At 37.9% G+C, this 25,220-nt stretch overlaps 1 protein-coding gene across 1 annotated transcript in view; it reads right to left on the reverse strand.

Annotated features, from left to right (window-relative positions):
* Positions 1–24,584, reverse strand: part of LYRM4 (LYR motif containing 4) — a gene marked incomplete at its 5' end in the record, with an annotated part of 97,651 nt that extends 73,067 nt beyond the window's left edge. Inside the window, 2 exons of the mRNA XM_026069704.1 lie at positions 2,363–2,483; positions 24,457–24,584. Coding sequence (XP_025925489.1) covers positions 2,363–2,483; positions 24,457–24,584 — 249 coding nt within the window. The remainder of the gene's footprint in view (positions 1–2,362; positions 2,484–24,456) is intronic.
* Between the last annotated feature and the right edge of the window lie 636 nt (positions 24,585–25,220).

Raw genomic sequence — 25,220 nt, forward strand, 5'->3', positions numbered from 1 at the left:
CTTCAGAAAGGACAGTGAGTGGATATATTGGTCAGACATTAATTAAACCAATACGCCTGCCTGTTATTCCTACTTTTTCCAACGCAGCTGAAAGACCTATCTGAAACTAACTGACAGTCCTAAAGGTAAACAAAAAAATTCATAAAAGGTGCAAGGCAAGATCCACACCCTAGAGAGGAAAAAGGCCCCCAGCCAACACTCCCTTTTAGAGAAGTGGTAGCTAATTTCAGTGTCTACAGTAACAAGATAATCTGTGCGTTCACAGGACTCAGTCAGAAGAGATGAGTTTTATTTTAAACGCTATCCCAGATCTATTACGACACTCAAACAGGTCAGTAGAATCTCATTTTCTCAAAAGAAAAGCTGGAAAGCTTTTGTTTTAGTAAGACTTATCCAGCATCTGACTTAGAACTGCCTTTTTTTATTTAGGCTCATAGAACCAGTAAGAATCAAATCCTACCCATATCAAGCTGGGGTACACTGAACATTAAGGTATTAGAAATCTGGTCCCTCATTTCAGCATCCCAGTTTCATATCTATAAAGTGAGAAAAGTACTTCACACCTATTTCTAGTGCTTTGATATCTTGATATTGAACCTTTTTCAGAAAGGAAAAGTATTTGTGATCATAAAAGAGTTGTGCCAATTAGGTCCCAGTTAGGATTTTTTTTAAACCAAAAATAAATTTAATACCACTTCAGTCATTCATTTCATAACAAAATAGTTAGTGTGGTAGACTCACTAGTGTCTCTCTGATTTCTTAGACAAGGATAGAATGTTTGTATTCTTACTCACAATCATCACAGAGCAATTTTCTGACATACCGACAGAAATTTATCTCAGCTACAATCCAGAAAAGATTTTCTCGAGCATTTCGCTATGGGATATTCAATGTTCATAACATCTACTTCTTTGATGCTGATTTCTGCAAGTGGCAGAATCTGACCTCACGTTTTCTTATGTTTTGCCACCTCCTTGTTCATCATCTTCTCCAGCCTCTAATGCCTCCTTGCAGATAGGATCTGCATACATTGGATATCAAAACTCTCCAAGATAAACCCTCAGGAAGAAGAACTGAAAGTGCTACTCATCATATACAGGTATGGGAAAAAAATGACATTTGAATATATTTGCATTGAATCAATCTAATCAGAATTGTATCTTCAAGAAACCTTTTTTAATACAAAAATAGGAATCCTTGGGTTAAAAAATACAACAAATCTGCAGGAACACAAACTCTAGAGTATTTGTAATCACAAACAAGTGGAAATCTTAGCATGCTTTCTATTGTTTACCACTTTGCATACTCCTAAAACAACACTTGTTCCTGTGAGAAGAAATTCCAAAGAAATAATTTAACTTGCAGCAAAACTTTCATACCTGATTGCCAAAACAAAGAGCCTAATTTCCTACTGACGTAAGAATATAGCTAACTGACCTGCTGGTTGTAAAAACCATGTTATAGCAGACCAAGTGCTTAAGAAATATCTTCTTGACTCTTGAAAGCCAGGAGAAACATGTCCATTACAACATTTAAAAGTACTACTGAGCTCTGACCAGCATAAGTAAGTGCAGTCTTTGCAAGGAGAGACAGTTTAGAGATTGAAAGTACCCTTAGAGAGTTCAGGAAAAGGAGCTTTCTTTATCCAAATTTCCAGTGGTCCTTTTAGATAGACAGTATGTTTGAAAAGTAACTAAGTATCTAAAGTTTACTGAAGTATAAATCATATCTAATTGATATGGTACCCAGTGGAAGGAATAAAGATATTATAAACGCTACTCAAAACAGGCCAGAGAAATATATTGGCAGTGACTCAGCTTCTTCCAAAGGAAAATCTATCACCCTTCTTAGATAAATTTAGCAAGCATTTGCTTAATTCACCTTAGGATTTTCTTATTCTGCTACTGTTCCAACAAAGTATCTGGAGCTGGGGAAAAATAAACACCAAAGGCAAGACTATTCAGAGTGGTGGTCACAGCCACTCTTCTAAGCCTATGATGGAAGGAGGGAAAAATGAGGAAAGGAAGTGTAATATATGTGAGCTAGAGGAAACAGATTAAAGGGAATATTAATGCAGAACAGAGGAACAAAGTGAAGAGGTAGTAAAACTAACAGCAGAGAAGGTAAGGGAAGCACACGTAAACTTTTGACAGCAAGGCCTGTTCAGGCTAATGGAACAAGAATCTCTAAATTCCCTACAGCAGCCATCAAGGAGAACCAGATGCTTCCCATGCCCTCTAACTCAGACATACACACCACTGTTCATCCAAAGATATTTTAAGCAAGGATCTATTTTTCCCATCTGTAATGACAGATGAGTGAACAACTCTTTGCTAAAAATAAAGAAATAAAGTAAACTTACCTGCCGATGAATAATCTCTAGGTTTGCTTTTGCTTTATTCACTAGTTCTTCTATTTCTTCAGAATCTTTTATATTCTTGTTTTCTCTGAAGGCGTCTCTTATCCTTCTGATGGCATACGTTCTAAATGTAAACAAGACGACAAGTATTTGTAAATGTGCCATAGTTATGGCATTTCAACATTCTTTAAAACATGCTGAAATTTTTTTTCCATACGTATATGTATAAATAACACACACACACACACACACACACATTATTTGCCTAGACTTTATATACATCTGATGAGCGAGTAAAGAGTTAACAGGACTGAAGAAGTCTGCCGCCTGGTATGCACAAGAACTGATATGCTCAAGGCTGCAGACGAGAACAGCTAACAGGGCTAAAGAACTCTGCCGCCTGACAAGGCCGAGGAATCTGCATGAACCCACAGGGAGGGGAGAAGCCATACAGAGGTGTTGTGGTCTTGCCTCGCTAGCAGGGTCCTTCCAAGCAGACAAACAGTCCTGTGATTATGAAACTCGCAGAGGTCAGCAAAAGCAGTGTTTGCCCAGAGCCCCAGCCGTATAAAAAGAGACTTGGCAGCTAAGAGAGTTTGAGCAGGGACAGGAACGTGACCTTGATCACCCTCTCTGGCTGGACTGTATTCTCCCCCCCCCCCCTTTCCTGGGACGCTGGGTTAAGGTAACTCCTCGAGGTTGAGAGCCCTCTCACTAAGAGAGTGAACAAGCTAGCTTTCAAGTAGGGATAAGCAGTGCTTCCAATTACTAGCGCAGTAACTGATGGTTTCAGGTTATCCTTTCTAAATCAGTAATCAATGATCTTGAATTATCCTTTCTAAATTAGTAATCGCATTATTTTAATGGATGTTACTAATCTAAGAGCTTGCGTGAGGGAGTAAACAATTTTTTTTATTACGTTACTGTCTCAGTTGTTGCTATCAAACCTTCATAGCGTGACAACATCTCTTTTTATTCAAGGTCCTGTGTTGTCTGAGTTGAAACAATAACCAGACTTTTTAGTTAAAAAAGTGGTTTTACTGGCACTTACAGTAGAAAAGTTTCATACTTCATGTATTTAGACCAGTCATTATAGCTCTGCTTTTTACTGCCATAAAGAGACACCTGTGCTTGCCAATATTAAGAAGCTTCTTGAAGCTGCATATAGGACTACTACTGTTGGATACCCAGCCTGGATACTCAAAGGAAAAAGCTCAAGGACATAAAAAAGCCCCAAAACATAAAAAAACAAAAAATCATCCCCAAAATAATTATGAATCAGTGCAATTATTCTTATTCCTAGCATTCTAAAGGTCATTGGTCACAATGCTAACCACTAAATAAATTACAGGTTTTTACAAGTTCTGACTTTGTAATCTGGCAGTCACCAAAGGTAAAGTGATGGATCAGTCATGCCAAAAAATGGTCCTTTCCCCTCCTCCCTTTCTTCTCCTGAAAAAGCACATTTCACCTTTCAGTCCAACCTCCTCATCCCTTTTCCACTGCTAAGTAGGAACAGGATATGATCTCTGCAAGTAGAAAGAGGTTATGATCTCTGCTTCCAGAGAGGAAGGTCCAAAGCTGCAGTCATCTGCAGTCTATTGGCTTTATTAAAGCCAATAAAGAACCTTTGTGCAGTCTGCAGAGCACTGCTCAACAAAAAGCAGGGCCAATTTCAATATTAAAATACAGTTTTCAGACTGAACAGCAGAAACTTTCATTACACACTTGCTTGGGAGAAAAAAAAAGGCAGCAAATTTATCCTGCTCAGCTGTCTTGCTAATCTCCCATTTTTCTACCACCACATCACATAAATACTGTAACTACTACAGAAAGTAAAACCCTATGTTTGGCATTGAAAGGAAAAAGAAGGTTGCTGCAAACAACACAAATACTAGACTATTTCAACAGCTGTTTTTCAGTCTTGTGTAAAAGTGAAACACAAGGCACAAGATTATCTGAAACATGATCATAAAAACACACATACAGAATGTTAAAAAATTAAAATATTGGTGGGGGGGGAAAGAAATAGGGAGGAAGAGTACGAAAGATTACCAGCCAGAGTCACTCCATACCATTAGATGGTGCTAACCAGCTCTTAATGGAGGTTCCATGAGCCAAGTGGCGTATTTTCTGTACGAGCTTATAAATAATACATTTCAATCACAGGAACCAGGGTGGTTATGGAGTGCCACCCTGCTGCCACACAACAGCAGATGGTGTGTGCTTTTAATTAGGGCCTGTTCACCTATAATGTGACACTGGGGTGTGTGAGTGAGTGCGTGTGTGTTTGTATGTGTGAAGTTAATAGAATGTATTAAATATGGAAGCTCATTCTCATCTGCACCTGGTGTCCTAGCAAGACTTTACGGGGAAGCTGCTTATTTCTCCTGGAAAAGAAACAACCCCCAAATCATTGAGATATTGTTGCTTGATAATGGATGAATTTCAAATCACTTGCATATATGTAGGGTTAAGCTATGCATAAACATATCATATTTTCTACACGAAAGGAATGGTTGCCAAAAGATACAGAACCCTAATATCAATTCTTCTTAGCTTAAAAACAAACAAAAGAACAACAAAAACATTACGTATCCATTACTGGGTACAATTCTTCCAAAATGTAATACAAATGAGTAATATCTACATAAGAAAGATCAATGGGACTAAAACAAGTTCTTGTTCAGTGTAACATCCATGGACWGTTTCTTGTACAGATGGTGCACTAATTGTTCCATTTTCTCCCTCCTTCTTTCATTATACCCCGAAGTTGTTGAGAAACAAAGGCAATGTACTTAAAAACTGGTCTAATGATGCTTTCTGTCTATCTATAGTTAAAAAGCATTCTGCACTGTCTTTCCCTTTTACAATTTCTTTAAACTTCTATGAATGTTAACACTCAAATTGAGTTAATTTACATAGGCTTAAGTACAAGTTTAACTTTATATGTACAGTATTATATCTCCAATATATTCTAAACACACTTCAAAGAATAGCTCTATATCCTGGTACTCTTTAATATAGTTACACTGAGATTCAAAATATCACTTAAGATAAGGAAGAGCTGAACTCAAAGCTCAAACCCAACACTGTATTTGACTGTCAAACATCCTTTTTCCCCATTGAGAGGTGTCAGGGGAGCAACGCCAGCTTTCCAACAGCCAAATTCTTCCAAAATTATGTAAAAAGTGTTAAGTCAAGATACAAACACATTGGACATTTTTTTAACAACAGCTTTTTATATGCAACAGCTGTTGCGAGTAGCATCAGTTCTGAATCTCAATGCTCTCTACACTTCCAGAGTTTCTGAACTGTGTATATAACAAAATCTAGCAGCAATACTAGGACTGCAATATTGCTGCAAGTCTATGAACAACTGAGCTCTTTTGAAAATATAGTAATGGGTGTGTAGCAACAAGCAGTAAGGATATATAAGGTATGAAGAGAACCCATTCATTTACACATGTATCTGTTTTTCTAAGAGGATTACTCCAAAGGTCTTCTGGTTGATGAACAGAGACTGGTCAGCTGATCAGCTATCATTACGGTTTGTATTTTCAGTTCAATAAGCATAACACACCAAAAATGATCATGTACCATCCAAAGGCGCAGCTCAAAATGCCAGTGGCAGAGAGTACATGGCTATCTTCATAAAAGCTTACCACATTAACCTAAAAGAAGCACTACCTGAAGACACAGAAAGAGACAGAGAGATGAGATGAGAAGCACACTGGCACCTGTCTCTCCCTCAAGTTAAATGGTTTTTGTAACTTACGGAAGGTTATTTACCTGAACATACCACTGATACAAGTAATTAAGAATATACAGCTCTGCAACAGCTTAAGTCAATGTGCATAAGGGGAACGGCTGCAATTTTGCCACCCCTGGCAACATGGAAACCCTGCCTCCCCCTGCCACCTCCTCAGACCAGTGCTGTCCGTCTGGTTACCCGACCCCAGGATGAGACAGTCCAGCTTAGCAAACTGACAGAAGACCAACGTACAAAAAGAGTGAACCATTTTTTGCTGCTGGATTAGTGAGCTGAACTGGCTCTTTATGGGGTTGGATGAGCATTAGTGCTGAGGAGGAGGAAATACAGTGGTACGGATACACACTGAGGTGGTTTGTGACAGATCCCACTCTGAGAGAAGCTGAGCAAGTCACATAAATAAATGGGGCTCTGCAGTGAGAACATAAGGAACAAGCTCTCCAGAGAAATCGAGTGACAAAGCAAATCCGTCTGGACCCCACACCCAAGCAGCTACTTTATGTCTTTGGGAAAGCTCCTAGGAATGCAAGAATGAGTGTTCATTAACAAACATCATCACAAACGAAAACCCAATCTGCATTTCCCCATCTACTATTTTTCTCACGACTCTTTGGGAATAGATACTTAATAACTGCCTGAAAATGCACTGAAGTGCTTTGTTTTGTTTTTTTTGTCATCCACATATACTGAAATTTAATAGAAAACACCTTTCCTTTTATCTTCTGCAAAGATTTTCCAGCTAGGTAGTGACCATAGACCTCAAGTAAGAGTGTACAGTTAAATATATTCACTCAGCTCTGTCTTACATAAGCATACTCACTTTCTGTGATCCCTACTTACGTGCATCTGTCACACAACTAAATCCCAATTAAATCAAAAGTATGTACTTAATGGGTAATAGATTCAGTATGATGGCTTCAGACCAAAGTCACTGCAGGTGAATGACTATGCAAGGTAACAGATGCACATAAGCAGAAAATAAAAAGAAAGGTTGGGGGTTAATCTGAGAACAATGCCAGGGCCAAAGCTTTAAGACAGACTCATAGGCAAAGGGCACTAACTGTAAATGCTAAAAGACAACAATGAAATAATAGCAAATACAAGGAGTTATGGTTAGAAAACACAGTCTTTTTCCTCATACTCAGTCATTTACCTCTAACTTCAAAGAGTTCATCTTTTTCTTTCCCTGAAGCACAACTGAAATCCTATCATGTGTCACATCCCCATAAAAATGAAGCCTACAAAAAGTGAAATCTGAAACAGTGGCTGTTAAAGAAAAATGAAATCACAACACAGGTACTTCAGAAAACAATTGCTGTTTGGGGATTTAGATATTTTTATTTCAAAAATGTTTACTTATATGATGCCTGACAAGAAAATAAAAATCAGTTTCTCTTCAGGTTTTCACTGTTGTATCTTTGTACTCAGCTAAAATAGAGTGTAAGGAAAAAAAAGTTCAAACACTGTGTGAAGCACACTTGCTTTTAACTACACAGTACTGTGCCTTCAAAATAAATCTGGCCGAGTAATGTTTGTCTCTGCACCACTTTGCATTTACCAGTACTCATGACACACTGAAGATTTAAGTCATCTTTCAAATGCAGCCTTATAAATATGCTGACATTTAATCTCTGTGAGCAAAAATAGTGTATTAATGGAGCACATCACAGTTAGAGGCAACATACTGCTAAACATAATGGCCATTACAAATTGTTAGTCATTCAGCACTGATACAAAGATTGAAGAGGAAGACTGTGATATACAAACTGTGCAAACAAAACAGATCATAGGGGAAGAGGCCAGAGAGTTAGAACATTCAAGACTTTTTCAAAAAAAAGGAACAAGATAAAATGAATTTTTTCCTTATTCCCTTAAGTTGTATTTAATAAATTAAGGTGAGCAAGCAGTACCCAATCTCTAAAAACCTGCTATGGTTAATACTTATGAAATGAGGTATACGATGCTTTTAGTTAAGGGGACAACGTGCAAAAGTGAGATACGGATACATGGTGTAATAGTACTATATCAGATGAGGGATTCTTTTTATAAATTATTCCCTTTTAGTAAATCTATTCTGAATTCCTTTTTCTTATTACCTCTCCCTCCCAACTGAGATCTATTATTTTAAGGCAGCGACAACATGAATTTTCAGAATTTCCCATTATTCCTGGCAAAACGTGCACCAGATGAGATTTGCCCCACTGAACTAATTTTCAGAATTACATATAATTTAACAATGGAAAGTTTTCAGAATAAAAAAAAAAATCTGCAGAAAATTCATTTTAGGTTACCTTAAACTTTTATTCCTTGGCCAGATATCAGTGCAGATGCTTCCATACACAGAGCTACTTCAAAGGGAAGGAGTATTTCCATATATATGCATTTATACACACACACACACACACACAAATTTATGTTCCTTTTTTCCCCACAAATATCTCACTAAAAGTCACCAGTAAGGGCCAAGCAAAAGTTGCAGGCAATCACCATTTAATAATAAAAATAATAAAATAGAAACATTTGACAACAAAATTCTGTTTGAGACTGAGAGGTAAAAAGACTCACTTTGGACTGATAAAAACAATACATTCTTCTCCATGTCTTTACCCTTCATAGGGAAGATGTAGTGACTTATTTTGTTAAATACAGAAACAACATAAGAGTACGGATGTAATGTTTTATCAGCAAGGTTGTTTCTCAAACTCCATCACTAGAGACATTTTCATCACTGCCATCTCAAGTTACATTACAACAAAGGTGACACCTGCTAATCCTGGAACCAGGATTTGTTTTTTGCAGAGCAGGTGTTGTGGTGGATAGGGCAGCGAAGGGAAGGAGAGAAGAGTAAAGAAACAGAAAAATTTGCCTTTGGTTAGAGTTAGAAAACTTAGTACAAAAAGGATAATGATAATCTTTCAAGCATGGTCTGTTGATTAATGCAGGATTATTTCCTTGAATCTTCTAATAAATCACAAATCCTACAATTTTTTCCTAGCCAAAGTCTTTGCAAAATGCTATAGAACGAAACCTACAAGCCACTATGTGGTTTCTCTGCTAATATAGAAAGTGCTATGAGTTTCCATGGACCTGCCAAGAAATATGTCAGGAAAAGTACAGCACTAGACATACTTTATAAGAGAGGATTATTCAAAAAGAACATAGGACAGGGATAAAAACAAGGGAACTCAAGCCCTTTTGGCATAGGAAAAATAGCATAGTGGGGGTGGGGGAGAGGGAATAATAATAAAAATGAAAGCTACTGCTTGCTCTTTCTCCCAACCAACAATTAATTTCAGCATTTCAGATACCTATTTTTCAAAGGTTGAGCTAATGAACAGCTGTAGATGATCAATAAGATGTTTGCTGATGAACTCTAGAAYACACATTTAAAACCTATTAAATAATTACTGGTGATCCAGTGCATATTACGATACATACTGCATGATCAGATACAAGGATTTGCTAACAACTTATTTCTAAAGCAAATCCTGCTACTTCACATCCCATATCTCAAAACTTACTCCATCTGCTAAAAATTCTGACCTTGTAAAAGCAGGCTCTCCTAGATGAGAAAAAGAAAAAAGTAATTTTAATATACATGCCTATTTCAAAACAGTTTGCCTTCATTTTCTTTAACCAATCTAAAAACTGAAAACTCCTCATATTTATCTAAAGAATCTGTGGCTGTTTTTAGTAAAGGAGTTTTTCTTTTGACTGTATCCTTTCATCCGTTTGTGTCTGTACCCATTTCAATGAAGAGAACGCAATCACGATTACTGATCAATAGGATCACAAAATCATTTGGGTTGGAAAGGACCCTGGGAAGTCTATAGACCAATCTCAGAGCAGCAGCAGCATTGATTTCAGACCAGATTACCCGGGTCTTTGTCCAGTTGGGTCTTGGAAACTACCAAGGACAGAGACTGTGCAACCTCCCTTGGCAACATACTCCACTGCTTGACTGTCCTCATGAGGAAAGAGTTTTTCCTTATAACCAGTCAGACCTTCCCTTTCTATTTCAACCCMCTGTCTCTCATCTTCCTGCTGTGCACCTCTGTGAAGAGCCTGGCTCTGTCTTCTTGATGACCTCCTCATAGGCACTGGGGGGCTGCTGTTAGGTCTCCCCAAAGCACTCTCATCTCCTGGCTGGACAAGCCCCAGTCTCTCAGCCTCCCCTCACAGGTCAAGTGATCCGGCTCCCAACCATCTCAGGGGGCCTCTGCTGAACTCACACCGCTTAATCAATGCCTTTGCTGTGCTGGGGGCCCAAGACTGGATGCAGTATGCTACACGTGGTCTAATGAGCGCCAAGTAGAGAGGGACAATAGCTCCACTAAATCTGCTGCTGATACAGTCCAGGATGAGGATGCTCTTGGCCTTCCTTGCTGCCAGGGCACGCTGCTGCCTCATGTTCAGCTTGCTGCCCACCACCACCTCCAGGCCTTTTTCAGCAGAGCTGCTTCCTGGCCAGTCAGTCTGCAGCCTGTATGTTGCCAGGGCTTTCCCCTCCCAGGTGCAGGACTTTGTGTTTGTCCTTGCTGAACTTCGTAAGGTTGCTGTTGGCCTACTCCCCCAGCCTGTCAAGGTCCGTCTGGATGGCAGCCCTGCCACAAGCGCACTGGTCTTCCAATTTGGTGTTGTCTTCAAACTTTGTAAGCAAGCACTGTCACCTCCTCCAGGTCATTCATAAAGACGTGAAACAGAACAGGTCCCAGGATAGACTCCTGCACTACCCACTTATTACCAGCCTCCCAGTGATGGGTATGACTCATTAACCACTACCTTCTGAGCCCCAATCATCCAACCAGTTTTTAACCCGTCCGGTTGTTCACCTATTGAGACATAACATCCTAACTTGGATACAAAAACATTGTTGGAGCCAGTGTCAAAAGCCTTGCTGAACTTGAGGTAAATGACACCACTGCTCTCCCCTCATCCACAAATCCAGTCATTTTATCACAGAAGGCAATCAGGTTGGTCAGGCATGATTCACTCTTGGTAAATTGATGCTGACTGTTCCCAAACACTTTCTTCGCCTTCACATGCTCAGAATACTACCAGTGCTATTAGTGCATAGTTAACTACTCCTATTTTTGCAATTCTTTGAAACATACTTTTTGTTGCTATACTTCTAAAAATAAAAAGTCATTGGCTTAACTCTAAGCATAAAGAATTTCTGCAGAAGGGAGTGCTTTTCAGAATGTTGGGATAAAATAAAAAAGTAAAGATGTTCCAAAGAAAGGGTTTTTTAAAAATCTTAATTGGAGTTGCTACTGTAATATTATATTGCACAAGAGATTAAAACTGGGGGTGACCAATGAAGGACCCAATTGAACAAGTTGTTCAGTTAATGAGGCATCAGGCAGAGATATGCTGCAGGAGCTAGAAGCAGTATATGCCACAGATAACAAGTGTCCTGATGGCCTAAAATAGTAAATAGCTCTCTGCTAAGCTTTTAATGTCCAAGACCCTGACAACTGCTGACCAGGACACTATGGTTGCTTAGCAGTCCAGTTATCACGTGTGGAATTCATTGAAACCTCCAGTTCAAATCCTGAGGAGACTGACTTCTCTCTTCTTCCTTTGGAGGCAGATAAATACTATTCCATTTGTTGGGCTGGTATTTCTGATGAATTCTTAAGAAAAGACCTAGCGTGTTGTGAATTGCCATTACAAATTCCGTTATGTTTTTCTGGCAAGATTAGAGTTTTAGTCCAACGCTGTGGCCAAAATTTCTCTTTCACTGTTGTGCTCTACATTGGCCAGGTATTGCCTTCTGTTTTAAGAACGGATGTAGCCTAGTATGTGTTACGGTTACCCTGAAGACTGCTGACCATACTGAAGTTTTTGGCAATTGTAACTGTTCATTTGGAAACCAACTGGGTGCTGAGGAGCCTTGCTGGTTGGAAGCATTTTCCATTTGTCGGAGGAAAATGATTTGCCTTTGATGAAGTAGTAGTGCTTAGCTTTTTTAATTAAGCAACAAAGCGTAAAGCCTTGAGATATTCTAACTTGTTGAACCGCAGTGTGTTTGGCCTAGATGACAACGAGATTTTGATAGGACATTTCCGAAGCACAGGATTATTTCTAAAACTAAAGATTTTGATATAATACATGTTTGGTTACAGTAATCATATTATTATTTTAATATGGAAATGATAAACATGCCAATTACTTGAAGAAAATGGGTTGACTTGAAGAAAAATATGTTGACAGCATACAGTTTTAAATGAATGACCGAGATGTCTTGACTTTTGAAGGACCTTCTTTCAGCAACAGTTCTCTGAAGATGAAGCTTTGTTGGTCATTTTGACAGGCTAATAGTTTTGAGAGTACAGAACAGACTGCTAACAAAGGTTTACTTCATAAAATTCATCCTTGGATTCTAGTAATAAAGACTATTAATTTTGCCTCTTGATTTTTGCTTGAGTAAACTTGTGATTTTTAGAAGGAAAAATTTAAGCATGATAAGTTCAAAATGAATCTAATAAAAGAAATGACTGGATCTCATCTGATTTGAATGTAATCTCATTACAAAGAAGACAAGAAACCATAAATATCCTTGTAATTAAACAATCTATACGAAGTAACAGACCGCCTGTTCTGTCTGCATACAGACAACACACTAAAAGTTACAGGATTTGGAAGACTGGACTTATTCCCCAAACTTTATCCTCTCATCCATTTCTATCAATCAGCTTTACAGCTTATCCAAGAATCTCTGTTTTTTAAAACTCAGTCAGTAGTGACAAACATCCCCCACTGGACCTTCCATCACCATATGGCTCAATGACCTTCCTTCATTTACAGCAAAGCATTGCATGTTTAGCTTAACACATTTGCAACATCAATTTTGACAACAATGATGGATATTTGAAATTACAATGTAATACTTAGCAGCATAGAAAATTCTAATAAACGCAAAGCTCATTACTCAAATCTAAAGCCTAAAAAAATCAATTTGGAATACATAACATAAAATCACTGCCCTACTTTTTGCCTACAATAAGAGTACTGAATATTATTTTTAGATATTTGGAATTGTAAATATAGCACCTTTGAACAATACATGAATGCCAGGAAGCTCAGATACAGACTACTGTGATTATGTTATCAAAAGCAGAGGCTCAGAAAAAACAAACTGAAGATTGTTGTTGTATGCTATGAATGCTACGTAAGGCACAGCCAGTCAAGGGAACTAGATTTTTCCCTCTGTATTTTCTTCTATTTAATTAGTTACAGACTATGGGAGTCTTAGCCGGTCTCTCATAGATGGTAACACTAGCCTCAAAGAAATGAAAGCTGAAAAGCCCAACCTCTATCAAGATTAGAATAGCAACCCAGAGGTGCAATGGGTAAAAGCTCTGGGTGTCATTTCATCCCCATGTGAAATCAGATTTAGCTTTTTACATGATAAAAAAGCAGGAGGAACCACAGATTAACAGAGGCAAGACTTGAAGAGAGTAGCATATTCTGGTCAGCAAAAAAACCTTACTTGTTTACTCATAGACCATGTCAGATAGGTAGATTTGAGTCTTAAAAACAGGCACAGCTGATCTTCATCCACATGAATTACCCAGCATCTCCAAGCAGCTGGCATATCATGCCAGAACTATCCACCACTGCTTTCTGCACTGTCTGGCTCTCTGTGGCTTGTGCTTCTCAGGTGCTATTGACACAAAGAAGCATTAAAAAAAAAAAACAAAAAAAACCCCAAGAATCTTTGCAGGCTAGTTAGCTATGATATGCCCACAGCTGTTGATCTTTGCAGCAAAAGGGCATAATGACCATCAGCTAACATGTACCTGAGACCTCTACCAGCTTCAGCAAAACAAATTCAGTTTCTCAGGACCTATTATATATATCTTCTGGAATTCAGAGGTAACATGTAAATCAGAATAACACTAGATCCTAAGTGAAGTAATACAGTGTTCTTGAAAGCTACTTTACAYCAAAGAAAAAAAAGGTTATATCCATTTTCCTATCATTTTTTCTACAGTTACTCCAAAAAAGCAAGGTAGGATGGAATATCTGTCTTCCAATTATGAAGTCGAGAGTGGTTATTGCTAGCAGACAAAATGTTTCTTCTGGGCTAAATATGGCCTTTGTCTCTAAAACTGTGGTGCATATGCTCTTACTCTCAGAAACTGTAGATCCCAGCATGCAATGTGATACTTTGATCTGACCAGATAACAAAATACTATTTCTTTTAAAATCAAACAAAAAAATGAGAAGAAATTAAAAACCTTAGATGTGCCAGTCCAATGAACAAGTCATTCAATAAACTTGCTGACAGAGCCTCTCTGCAGTGAAGCAGTTTAATCTTACCACGGTACAGAAAAGGAGATCAGAAATGTTCTGGAAGACAAAGAAAGAGATCGATTTTCTCTCTCCAAGAAAAGAAATGAGGACAAAATATTGTCTTTTAATCTACTCAAGCCTAACTATGTAAGCCCAGATGTTAAAATTTAAAGGTCTAAGATAAAGTTTAGGGAAAGGGCAGTAATTTTTAAAGAGTTTTCCAAATATAAAGACAACCTCTTAACATTCTCTCTTGGAGGCTAAACTATGAAAAAAAAAAAATCACCTTGTCCTTTTGAATATGAGTATGTTCAGAGTGGTACATCCAAATATTGTAGAAGGTTCTGCATTTCAAGCCAATATGTTACAAAAAAAAMCCAGTTAGCAGAGTCATATGATAATAAACACTAATTCACATGAGTGATGGTGGCACTTTTTGTCCTTTATCTGTGAATAAGAAAAAAGCATACAACAAATACTGACTCCTTTCACTGCTGTGGACTATATGGCTATACGGGAAGTTGCTCTCACATAACAATTACTCTAAACATGGAATTAACCTCTAGCTTTAAACTCAGTAACTTGGAATAGTACTGGCTAAGGTTATCACATGAGATATTAGCAGAGGAAAAGATGTATGAAGAGTGGCCTATTCATCATAACAATGTTTTCAGTACAACATCTTATGAGAACTCCAGGGCAGATTACCTTCCCTTTTGACATGACATGACCTTCCATTTTCTAGGATAGCAGAAAGGTTTCCAATCTCAGAACAAATTATCCACAGAAGCTGCAGAAGGACTGGGTCCCTAGTTAATGGCAGCAATAACTTGCATTGATACAGAATCTGTTCTTCAAGGATTCCAGCAAATTATTGGGAAAAAAACCAATCAAGCCTCAAAATCCATTCAGGTTAATAAGTACTGTCACTATTTCATAGACTGAAGAATTGAGGAATAGAATACTTATTTGCCCAACACCACATTGCTGTAGCTGGTAGGACTATGTTCATCCTATATTCCAATTGCTGATTGTGGAGGTGCCACCATCAATTTGATAAATATTCATGTTCACATTCAAAATCTGCAAATTACAGGCATTAATTTTTTGGTATAAATTATTAACTGAAAATAATATACAAATTTAATAAGAGATGTTCTCAATAGCTCTGGAAATCAGGAAACCCATTTAGAGATATAATTACAGACCAGATGAAATATTTTTTATTATTGTTTTGTTAAAAAAAACACTTGAGCATTTATTTTCATATTGTAAGTTAGTCTGGTCAGGGAAAAAAAAGATGTCTACAGTATTAGTAAGACATCTAATTTACTTTGGATAGTGATAAAATTATTTAAGTTAATCAAGAAATGTTCCTCCCTTCAAAACCAGTTTACATGCAAAGACAAATTTGAAAACCTATTTGCTAATTTCTTGGTCTAGAAAAATAGTGTGCTATCCCATATGAGTCAGAAAGTTGCAAGATGTTTCCCGGAACTCAACTAGAAGTTAGTTTCAAGGCAACACAAGAGGTTTCTATGCGACATCCAGAATACAATTCAAGCTACAATGTTTTTGGACATACTGAGGTTTGCACTATATCTTAAACATTTAATTTGAGCTTTATTGACTTAAAAAGTTTCCTGAGAAGGGAGCAGTCTGATATTGTTTAAATAAAAGTATGGATTACAAGAGAAGGCACATTCTGATGTGTGAATGGATTATTGTCTTGCAAAGAATCCCATTAGAGATGCAAAGCAAAACTTTGCAAAATGTGATGGTTTGTACCTAAGTCCCTCCATCCCCAGATCTGCTGTTCTTAACTGTGATTAATTATGCAAATAAATGATGGCTTCCAAAATCTCTACTACATTCAACTCTTGCACTACTCTTCTAACATGGTCTGCAGAAAGGTGTTTTAGGTTAACATTCACAGAACATTTAACAGTCACTGGTGATCGTCCTATCAGATAAACTTATTTTCTCCCTCCTCTTGCTCACCTAAGGGACAAGCTCAGACCATTCTTTCTCCAATAACATAATCTAAAACAACACAGGTACATCAATTTTTTAAAAAATATTCTCTAGTATTCAACTACCTAAACTGCACCATTTGTAAAATATCTGCCAGTTATGCTGATATTCTGAATATTTTATCTAACATAAAGGGCAACAAAGCTGCTAAGCAAATTTAGAATGGCTAAGCATGTCATAGAAAAATTAAGTTTTTTAGGCAGAGATACGAGTTAAAAAGATAAGAATCAGGCAGGGTCCTGAGGAGAAATTCCTGCCTGGTGCACATCATCTTGTTCTTCTCCTTCTACTTTCCAGGCAATATTAGGATGCAGTCTTCATTGTACAACTTGCTCTCTGCAGCTTCTTTACTGTGCACCTTGTTTTCTGTTTATCACTAATTTTATTTTCTAGTATCCACTCCTACTCCTTCCTCATTCCTCCAGTAACTACAGAAGTAGCCTGTTATTTCAAGTCAGCATCTCTTTCAGGACTTTAGAGTTAGAAGGTCTCAGCCTAGGATCAGGATCTGGCTTCTCCTTGTAGACTAAAAGAAAAAAGCAAGGACCCCCCCTCCCCCCATTACCAACTTAAACCCACAGAAGAGACTAGAGCTATAAAATGTTATTTATTCAACACACTGAAAACATGGAGAAAGTCACTCAGGCACCTAAGGTTCTGATTTCTATACCATGCTAACAGTAAGCACATACTGACAGAGTATTAGTATTTTTATTTAAATGATTTCAATAGATATAAGTTAAATTAATGGTCATTAGGTCATATTGCCAGACTGCCACTAAAAAATGGTTTGAGGGTCATACAAATACAATTAGTTTTAAATAATCAGGTTGCAATTAAAAAAAACTCTTAAGAAGTTTCACAGAAATATTTCAGACCTCCTTACCCTTGTCCTTAGAGTTACAGAAATCATTTTATTACATGGACACTTGACCTTCACCATGTCACCAATGTTTGTATCAGGTAAATTTATAACAGAAAGGAAGGTTATTGAGATATCAGGAAAGGTACTATTAGCCGCTTGGAAAATCTTTTCCCATGTGATATATTTGCAAAGCGCTGGTTTGGAGGGAACAGGGAACACAGCAGCATGTAGACTAGACACCAAAAAACTGGAGAAGAGAGCATAAGCAATCAAAGCAGATTTATTGAAAGCAATCAGAAGTTTTTGTACATGAACAAGCCACATTTAAAACAAAAAAGGGACACATTCTACAGTCAGATCTGCTGAAAATCTTTTGGGCAAGCTAACAGCTCAATTCTGCACTGAAATAATGTAAATTAGAATAATATAAGCCTTATAAAAGGAGAATTCTTTGGGAAAGGTTTTCCATTTTTGGTTTATTAAAACTTTCCCTCAACATGATCAAGTGCACACAGCTTTGAACTTGAACAAAGTTTGGCCAGTGTTTTGAAGAAATCTTACCATGTAATTACTAGCATGTACATTAAATGAAAGAAAGAAGTATTGCGTTAACGTATGGATAAGAAACTATCTGTCTCTATAATATATGATTACAAGTGAGCATCTGTGCATGTTTTCCTCTTCTGGGGGTAAGGGTCAAATTTAGCACACCATTTAAGCATATGTTAAAATGCAGAGCTGAATTATAGCTTACAGGTAAGCAACACCAAGGCTCTAAGGAAGCTGTGTTCACATTTCCCTTGCTTCTGCAAATGATGAACAGATGTTTACATCTGCACTCTGATTGAGTGTTGTGATATTCTATATGTTTGTTAAAGAAAGAAATAATGCCAGTGAATAAATACTACCAAGCAGCAATACCATGCACCCTGCAAGTAAATGTTAGCTAGAAGGAATCACATACTGTGCAAGAGAATGTCTAAGAGAAAGATGGAGACAACTCTGTAAAGACTAACCTCAAAGGATATTCTCACAGGTACTTAAATCAAGTTAGAAAAATAAGTTCAATTGTATAAGCTCCAATACCATAACAAGTTAGTGATTATTGACAATTTATTACAAGCAATTACAGCTTCAAGGAAAGTTTTTTTGTTTTTTTTTTTTAAGCAAAGAAGATCTGAAAATAAAACAATCCTGCTATCTTGGATATATAATGCAAATTGACTGTTAAACCTTTCAGTGGGTATTGAGGGACGGAGAACAACTGCTTTCTGTCCATTTTTAACAGATATCTCCTAACATAAGGTTCTAAAATCCACATACATATGCAGCCATAACAGAATACAAGCAGAATTTATTACCAAGAAAATCAAAAGAAATGCATAAAATTGAGTAATCTCTGTCCATTTTGCTATAGCTAAACCAATATATAAGATTAAAATGAAGAGTAACTTAAAAAAACCCAAACATCAGATTTTGTAACATGATGCCTATGTATTACAAGAATGTAGTGCCATAGCTTTTCCTTAGAAATTCAACCCGATTATTTACTTCCAAACTGTTTGCCCTTTCTTCTTATGTAGAACAGATATTCTTCTTTGGCAGCTAGAATGAGACATTCTTACTTTTATATGAGCTAATGATTTAGAAACAGGTAGTGAATAGTTTCAAACCAGGATGTGCCAGACAAGCAGACTCAGACTGGGTGTCAGGACTTGGCAATGAAGTTTGCGGAGAATCTGACTGTTGCCATATTCAGAATCTAGCCAGACATTTTGAATCTCAGGCTGATTTGACATAAATGCTCACGGAGATGTATTTATTTAAGTATGGGTTTATTGCAAAGTATATACAAAAATACTATAAATCCTGCCAACATAAAACCCAGCATTTTCTCAATTTAAGCTAAACATCTTTTGATCTAAACCCTACAGAACTCAAGAAAAAAAATGTACTATGATTCAAAGAATCAGTGGATTATATTTGTAGCAAGACTAACACAGCTATCATACTTCTTCCATCTTCCACAGTGGCTTTACATCTTGCTTTAAGTAGGGATTTTTGAAGAAAGAWTACTGGGATGGAGCAGAAGTGAATTCCTGACCTCTTCATATTAATACACACACACATGCACGCATGCATACATACATACATACAAAGTGAATGTATTTGGAAAACGACAATCACCACTGTCCCTTTGAAAGCCAAGATGGTAACTCCTAATGAACACGATCAAGAAAATTTTTGATGGAATGATTTTCAGTTGGGAAATATTACTGTCAAAATCAAAACATTTTGCAAAAATGTTTCCATTTGGCTTAAATTTCATTTCAGAGAAGAATGTTCTGATAGTATATAATGGCTTTGTTTTGACATTTTTGGAACAGAATGTTTTAATTGTCTTTCCAAAACACTGCATATACTGAGAATAGGGAAGTCAAATAAAAACTCTTCAATACCATCAGACCCAAAGTCTGGCAATCCAAACCCATATTTCATTCTTGCGTCTCTGTAGATCTTCTCCTTGAAAAGTGCAAGCATTTCCATGTTTCACTACAATTCAGAATATAATCATCATTGTCCTTTTCACAGTTCCAACACCACCCTGAGCTCATAAAACGCAGATATCACTCAAACCCTAAAGAATGCAAAAAAGAGAGAAAGGATATGCAAAGATGCATTGACTCTGATAGAACTGGGCAGCACATATAAAAGACCCTAAAATATTGTTAGAACAAAAGATCTGCATGGAAGGTGGCCACTGAAATAACGTCCAGAACTTTAACTCCCCAAAGAAAGAAACATTAATAAGGTCAGCCAGAGATATGTGTGAATGCACTACAGAACTGATGTGCAAATACACACTACCCATCGTTCATGACTTTCAGTCATGCAACTGCCAAGTCACAACAGTGGTTTGGAGCAATGTGTGACAAAACTCCTCTGCACCCCAGGCAGGAATACCATGGCTGCTTTCAGCCCTGACTTATTACACTTTTTAAGTAGATTACAGAGATATCTAGATACCTATCATATAGGAAAACAATAAAAAGTCCGAAAGTTTATGACTTGATACATGCATTATATTTAGAGAAGGAAAAACAAGTATCTGCTTTCTTTGCACAGCCAAAGTATAAATCTATGATATTTCACAGCTGCAGTTCAGCCATTTTTCTCCCACAAAGAAGTCAGACAACTCTAATGGACGCACAGACAATTTTATTTTTTCTAGATTTCTTACTTCAGTTATAGGTTACTACTCAAGACAGAACACTTACATACTTCCTATAACAGCGCATGTCTCTGATTTTCTTGCTGTTGTTTTGGGGATTTTTTAAAAAAGTTCACCCTTTAGTCTTTTTTCTCCCTAACACACAAACAATATCATGATACTGACAGCTGACTTATCCAGCTGTGATACGTAAAACCCTAATGCAGTTGTGAAATTACCTGGGTGATATAAATGAAAGCGAACCAGTGACCAGATTCCATACACCAGTGACAAAGAATAAAGTCAGATTTTCAGTTAAAGTGACCAAATAATATATCTTGGGAGGAAGAGAAAGAATCCCATTTGAAAAAGCGTATTTTCTGAAATTTGATATGAATCATGTCACAARGATTATTAGCAGATTTTTAAAAATCTTATGCTTCCTTGAAGAACTGAGATTATGATGCAAGTACTGCTCAATTTATCCTTGTGCAAAAATCCAACAGCTTTACTGCATATTGTGAACCAAACACATATGCGTATCTTTCCCACAGTTTGTTCCCTCTCCAGTCCAAGGAACCCTTGAGATAGAGAACACGTGGAAGCAGACAGCCTGAACCGCTATGGCAATAACAACCTACTCCTAGACACCATCCTTCCTACTGCTACAGCAATCAGGTGCCTTCCTTGCAGTTGCTCACTTTTCCACATGTTCATTTGGCATGGCCAGAAGCCTTTGCTGCAATCCAAGAGGGTAAAGCCCTCAGTTTATGAGCTGTTTGCAGCCTGCAAACATTCAAAAAAAGAAAGAAACAAACAAAAAACCAGACCCAAATACATTTATCACAAGCAACTGCTGAGATTTTTAAAAATGAAGATTTTTACATGTTGATTTTATCCATTGTAAAAATTTAATGAAAAAAAAAAAGTTTTCCTTTTAAACCAAATCATTCCAAAACCACATCTGAAGCTATATATTAAAGCCTCACCTTACAATAGTCTATTTTTAAATAAAAATAACATTCAGGCATCAGATGTGCTGTCAGAGATTTTAAAGAAAGTTAAACCACTGCAAAAGTAAGGAGCAACCAACCAAAAATTACTTGATGGAAATAAAGTTTGTTGAAGTGCTAAGTACTTTCAGAGAAAATTGAAGCCAAAATAAGATGTTCAGCTTGTCCAGATCAACAACTACTTCATTCAAAGCTGAGAAAGCAACTGACACTGAACGCATACGCGTAYCTTTCTTAACAGTAGAACTTATTTTGCTTGTTTTTGTTCTTAGGTTGGCAGTTATCTGCAAAAAGCAGATTTACTAGTTGTAAAATCTTGAAGGACACAGTTCAGATGAAATTGCCTGCTTTTAATTAACTAGTTTCCAATGCAAAACATGTTTTCACAAATTTCTTTCCATGCTTCTCTTGTATTCTGTATTTTCTGTAGTATTAACTATTCAAATAATATTGCCCATTCTAATAAAACCCCCAATTTCCACTAAAATACAATTTATACAGACAAGAAAAAAATCTATAAATAAATGTGCTTTATATTATATATATTATATATCATATGCCACATATTATATGTTTATATATGATATATAAATATATTTTATGTTATTTAATATAAAAACTTGTGCCAGTTAACATAAAGTATAATGGATAACTGAAATAATAAATAAATAGCATAAAACCTTAAACACACACACAAACACTTGCAGAAGAAGTTCCAACAAAGGGACTTGAAGCTCCTGACATTGCTCATAACTACAAGAAACTAAAAAACTTAAAAGGAGACCAGCAGGAAGTGTATAATATGATGTTCCCCAGAACTTACTACTTAGTGTTGATACTTCTAGGCCAGGGATGGTTGCGGACCAGAAAATCATAGTAATATTGGTTAGTCAGAACCTCTGGAGCTTATCTAATCAAACTTCCCACTTGAAGTAGGACTACCCCCAACCAGGCCAGGTCAGCCATGGCACTGTCTAACCCCATGTCCTGATAACTTTCAAAAGTGGAGATACCACAGCCTCACTGCATGAACTTCTTCAGTTCTGCAATACCCTTCTAGAGAAAAAACTTCTTCCACTGTATTCCAACGAGTTTTAACCACTGAGCTTCAGTCACTTTAAACCAACAAAACTGCACAGTTCGGGCTATTCTTGTTTGCAACCAGATGTTTTAACTTTTGAATTGCAATGGTTTACAAATTATTTCAATTGTTTTCCGTACCAAAAAAGAGACACAAAATAAATCTATTATTTAATTCACAATAACATTTGTTATTTAAAAATTATTGCATTAAACCAATTAATTTAGTTGAGATTGTAATTACAATCTCAAGTTACAAACTGTAACAGAATCTTCTTTTTGTTAATCAAGCAGAAAAAAACCCCATCATACTCAGAACCACTTTTTTAAGCTCAAAGCTTAACATCATCATCCTTTACCTATTGATTTTCCTACAGTACAAATCACACTTCCATCTTCAGACCACATGCATGTGTAACAGGGCAGAAAGGCACGTGTAATACGGCAGAAAGGCAGACAGGAAATTACTTACTGTCTACTAAATTCTCTCCTGCTGTTAAAACCTGGCCTACACATCTGGGCTTCAGAGCACTCCATWATGTTTACTGCAGGACTCTGGAGATGATCCTATGTGTTAATTCTAAAGATGGTTGGAGCTGAACTCAGTGACTTTAAGATATTAGCATTATTCTTCACATTTAGGGCAGCAAAAGTTCTGTTGGGCCAGTAGAAGGAAATTTGGTATTACAAAAACATACAGAATATCCTAGAAAAATTACAAAACAAAAATACTTTATTCTAAATCAGAATCTATATGTACCTCTTTAAGAGCAAAATCACAACAATCAAATGGGGAGACAACAAGCAGCAGATCACACTCCAGACATACTTACAAACATGCATTGTTTGCACTAATGAAATATCCTTAAATTCTGCCACTGAAATCATGAATCAGTAAGTTTAACCTTTAATATTCTGTAATTTGCCACGAAGTCGATTCTTTCCAAAGTCATTAGGTTTACCATGGCATATTAGACGATCACATTACAGCAGCCCTGAAGACACAGCAGAAGGGCTTATCCCAGCACCTAAGCAGAGTGTCCATTTTTGTTAAGGGAGTGGCAGAACAGCCAAGGCGGAATTGTTGTTGTGGTCCCAACAGATCTCTACATGTACGAGCTGCTGACTGCTTCTTGCTAGAACCTGCTATTGCTGTTAGTGTTTACAAATCTGTATACACAATAAGATTTTATACAGTTGCTGGTTTTACAGCATCTAAGGACAGGCCTACCAAAAACTGAGACCATTCCTTAAGGAAAGGGAAAGTTTGCACCATGATACAGCATTGAAAAACTGCAGAAATCCAAGGTCAATGCCTATCTTACGATTTCTATGTTTTAAAATTTGTTAGTATTAAAGTACTAAAAGAATTGAAAGTTTTACATCATGTTAAGCAAAAAACTCACCAATGCACCTTGTATCATTGTTGTGTGATGGGTAACCTGATCTTAGAGTTGCATGCCAAAATTTCCATACTGCTGAAAGCCCTGGATACATACCTTTTATTTATTTGGGGGAGCAGGGTGAGGGGGCCAGGCTCTGGGAATGGTTTACAGAGGAGAGATGCCAACAGTTTCCCACATCACTACGCTCCATCAAAATGGGGTCGGGGCAGAGCAGGGTCCACATGAGGCCTGCGAGGCTGTTGCTGCCACCGGCTGCTCCAGGCTTGTTTCCGCCCACAGCTGTGGGCTCAGCTCCCCCCACCAATCACCCCCAGTGCAAACCCATCGCTGGAAACATAGCATGGCCCAGATGGGAGCTACACTAAACTGTCCACCAACCCCATGTCTCGCGGGCCTCAAGCCACCCGTTACATACAACCAACTCTCTGTTATCCAGAGTAATGGCAACCCGGGATACTCAGGACGACGAAGGGCTGGGGGAAGCCTTGACAGCACAGGAACCAGAGAAGGAGCAGGGAGTGAAGTTAGTGAGGAGTCAATGTGGAGTTAGCTCCAGTCGATGAAGGCCTATTAGCTCCAGCTCAGTTCTGGCTTTTCTTCACAGGACACTTGCTCCCTCACGCATGCTATTTGGGGGAATACGTATCCCCGAGCGGCGCAGAGCTCGGCATGGTTCAAACACTGCTGTGCCTGGCACAACTCTTCTTGCTTTCCAGGAGCTGGCTCACAGGTCTCTGTCTGTGGTCCAACTAGACAGCAAAGCAAACCAGGGGATAATATAATCTTGCCAGTGCTGCTGGGGGGCAGCCCCAAGTGAAGGCAGCAGATATCGAAACAGGGACAGGCCCATGCCCTTCGCACGCAGATCTGTATCAACGCAGGCGTACCCTCTGCTGAAAACCACCGACAACCCACCGGAGACAGACGGCCACGCAGCACTGCGCCCAGCGTGGCTGGAGGGCCAAGGCCTGCCTCCCCGCTGCGTGGGGCGCCCCGAGCTGGGCGCGATATGCCTTGCTGGGGTTATGCAGGGAGCATGGCCTCCACTGCGCGGGCAAGAAACACTGGGGTTGCAGCTTGGCCCAGGCTCTGGAGAGCCAAAAAAATGGCAGGATCCCGGGGAGATGGGAGCTTTTTCAGCCTGGGTGCAATCCCTGCCCGGTACCCTTCCCCCCCCCC

Source organism: Apteryx rowi, unplaced genomic scaffold, assembly GCF_003343035.1.
Source record: "Apteryx rowi isolate R43461 unplaced genomic scaffold, aptRow1 scaffold_3, whole genome shotgun sequence".
Classification (NCBI taxonomy): Eukaryota; Metazoa; Chordata; class Aves; order Apterygiformes; family Apterygidae; genus Apteryx; species Apteryx rowi.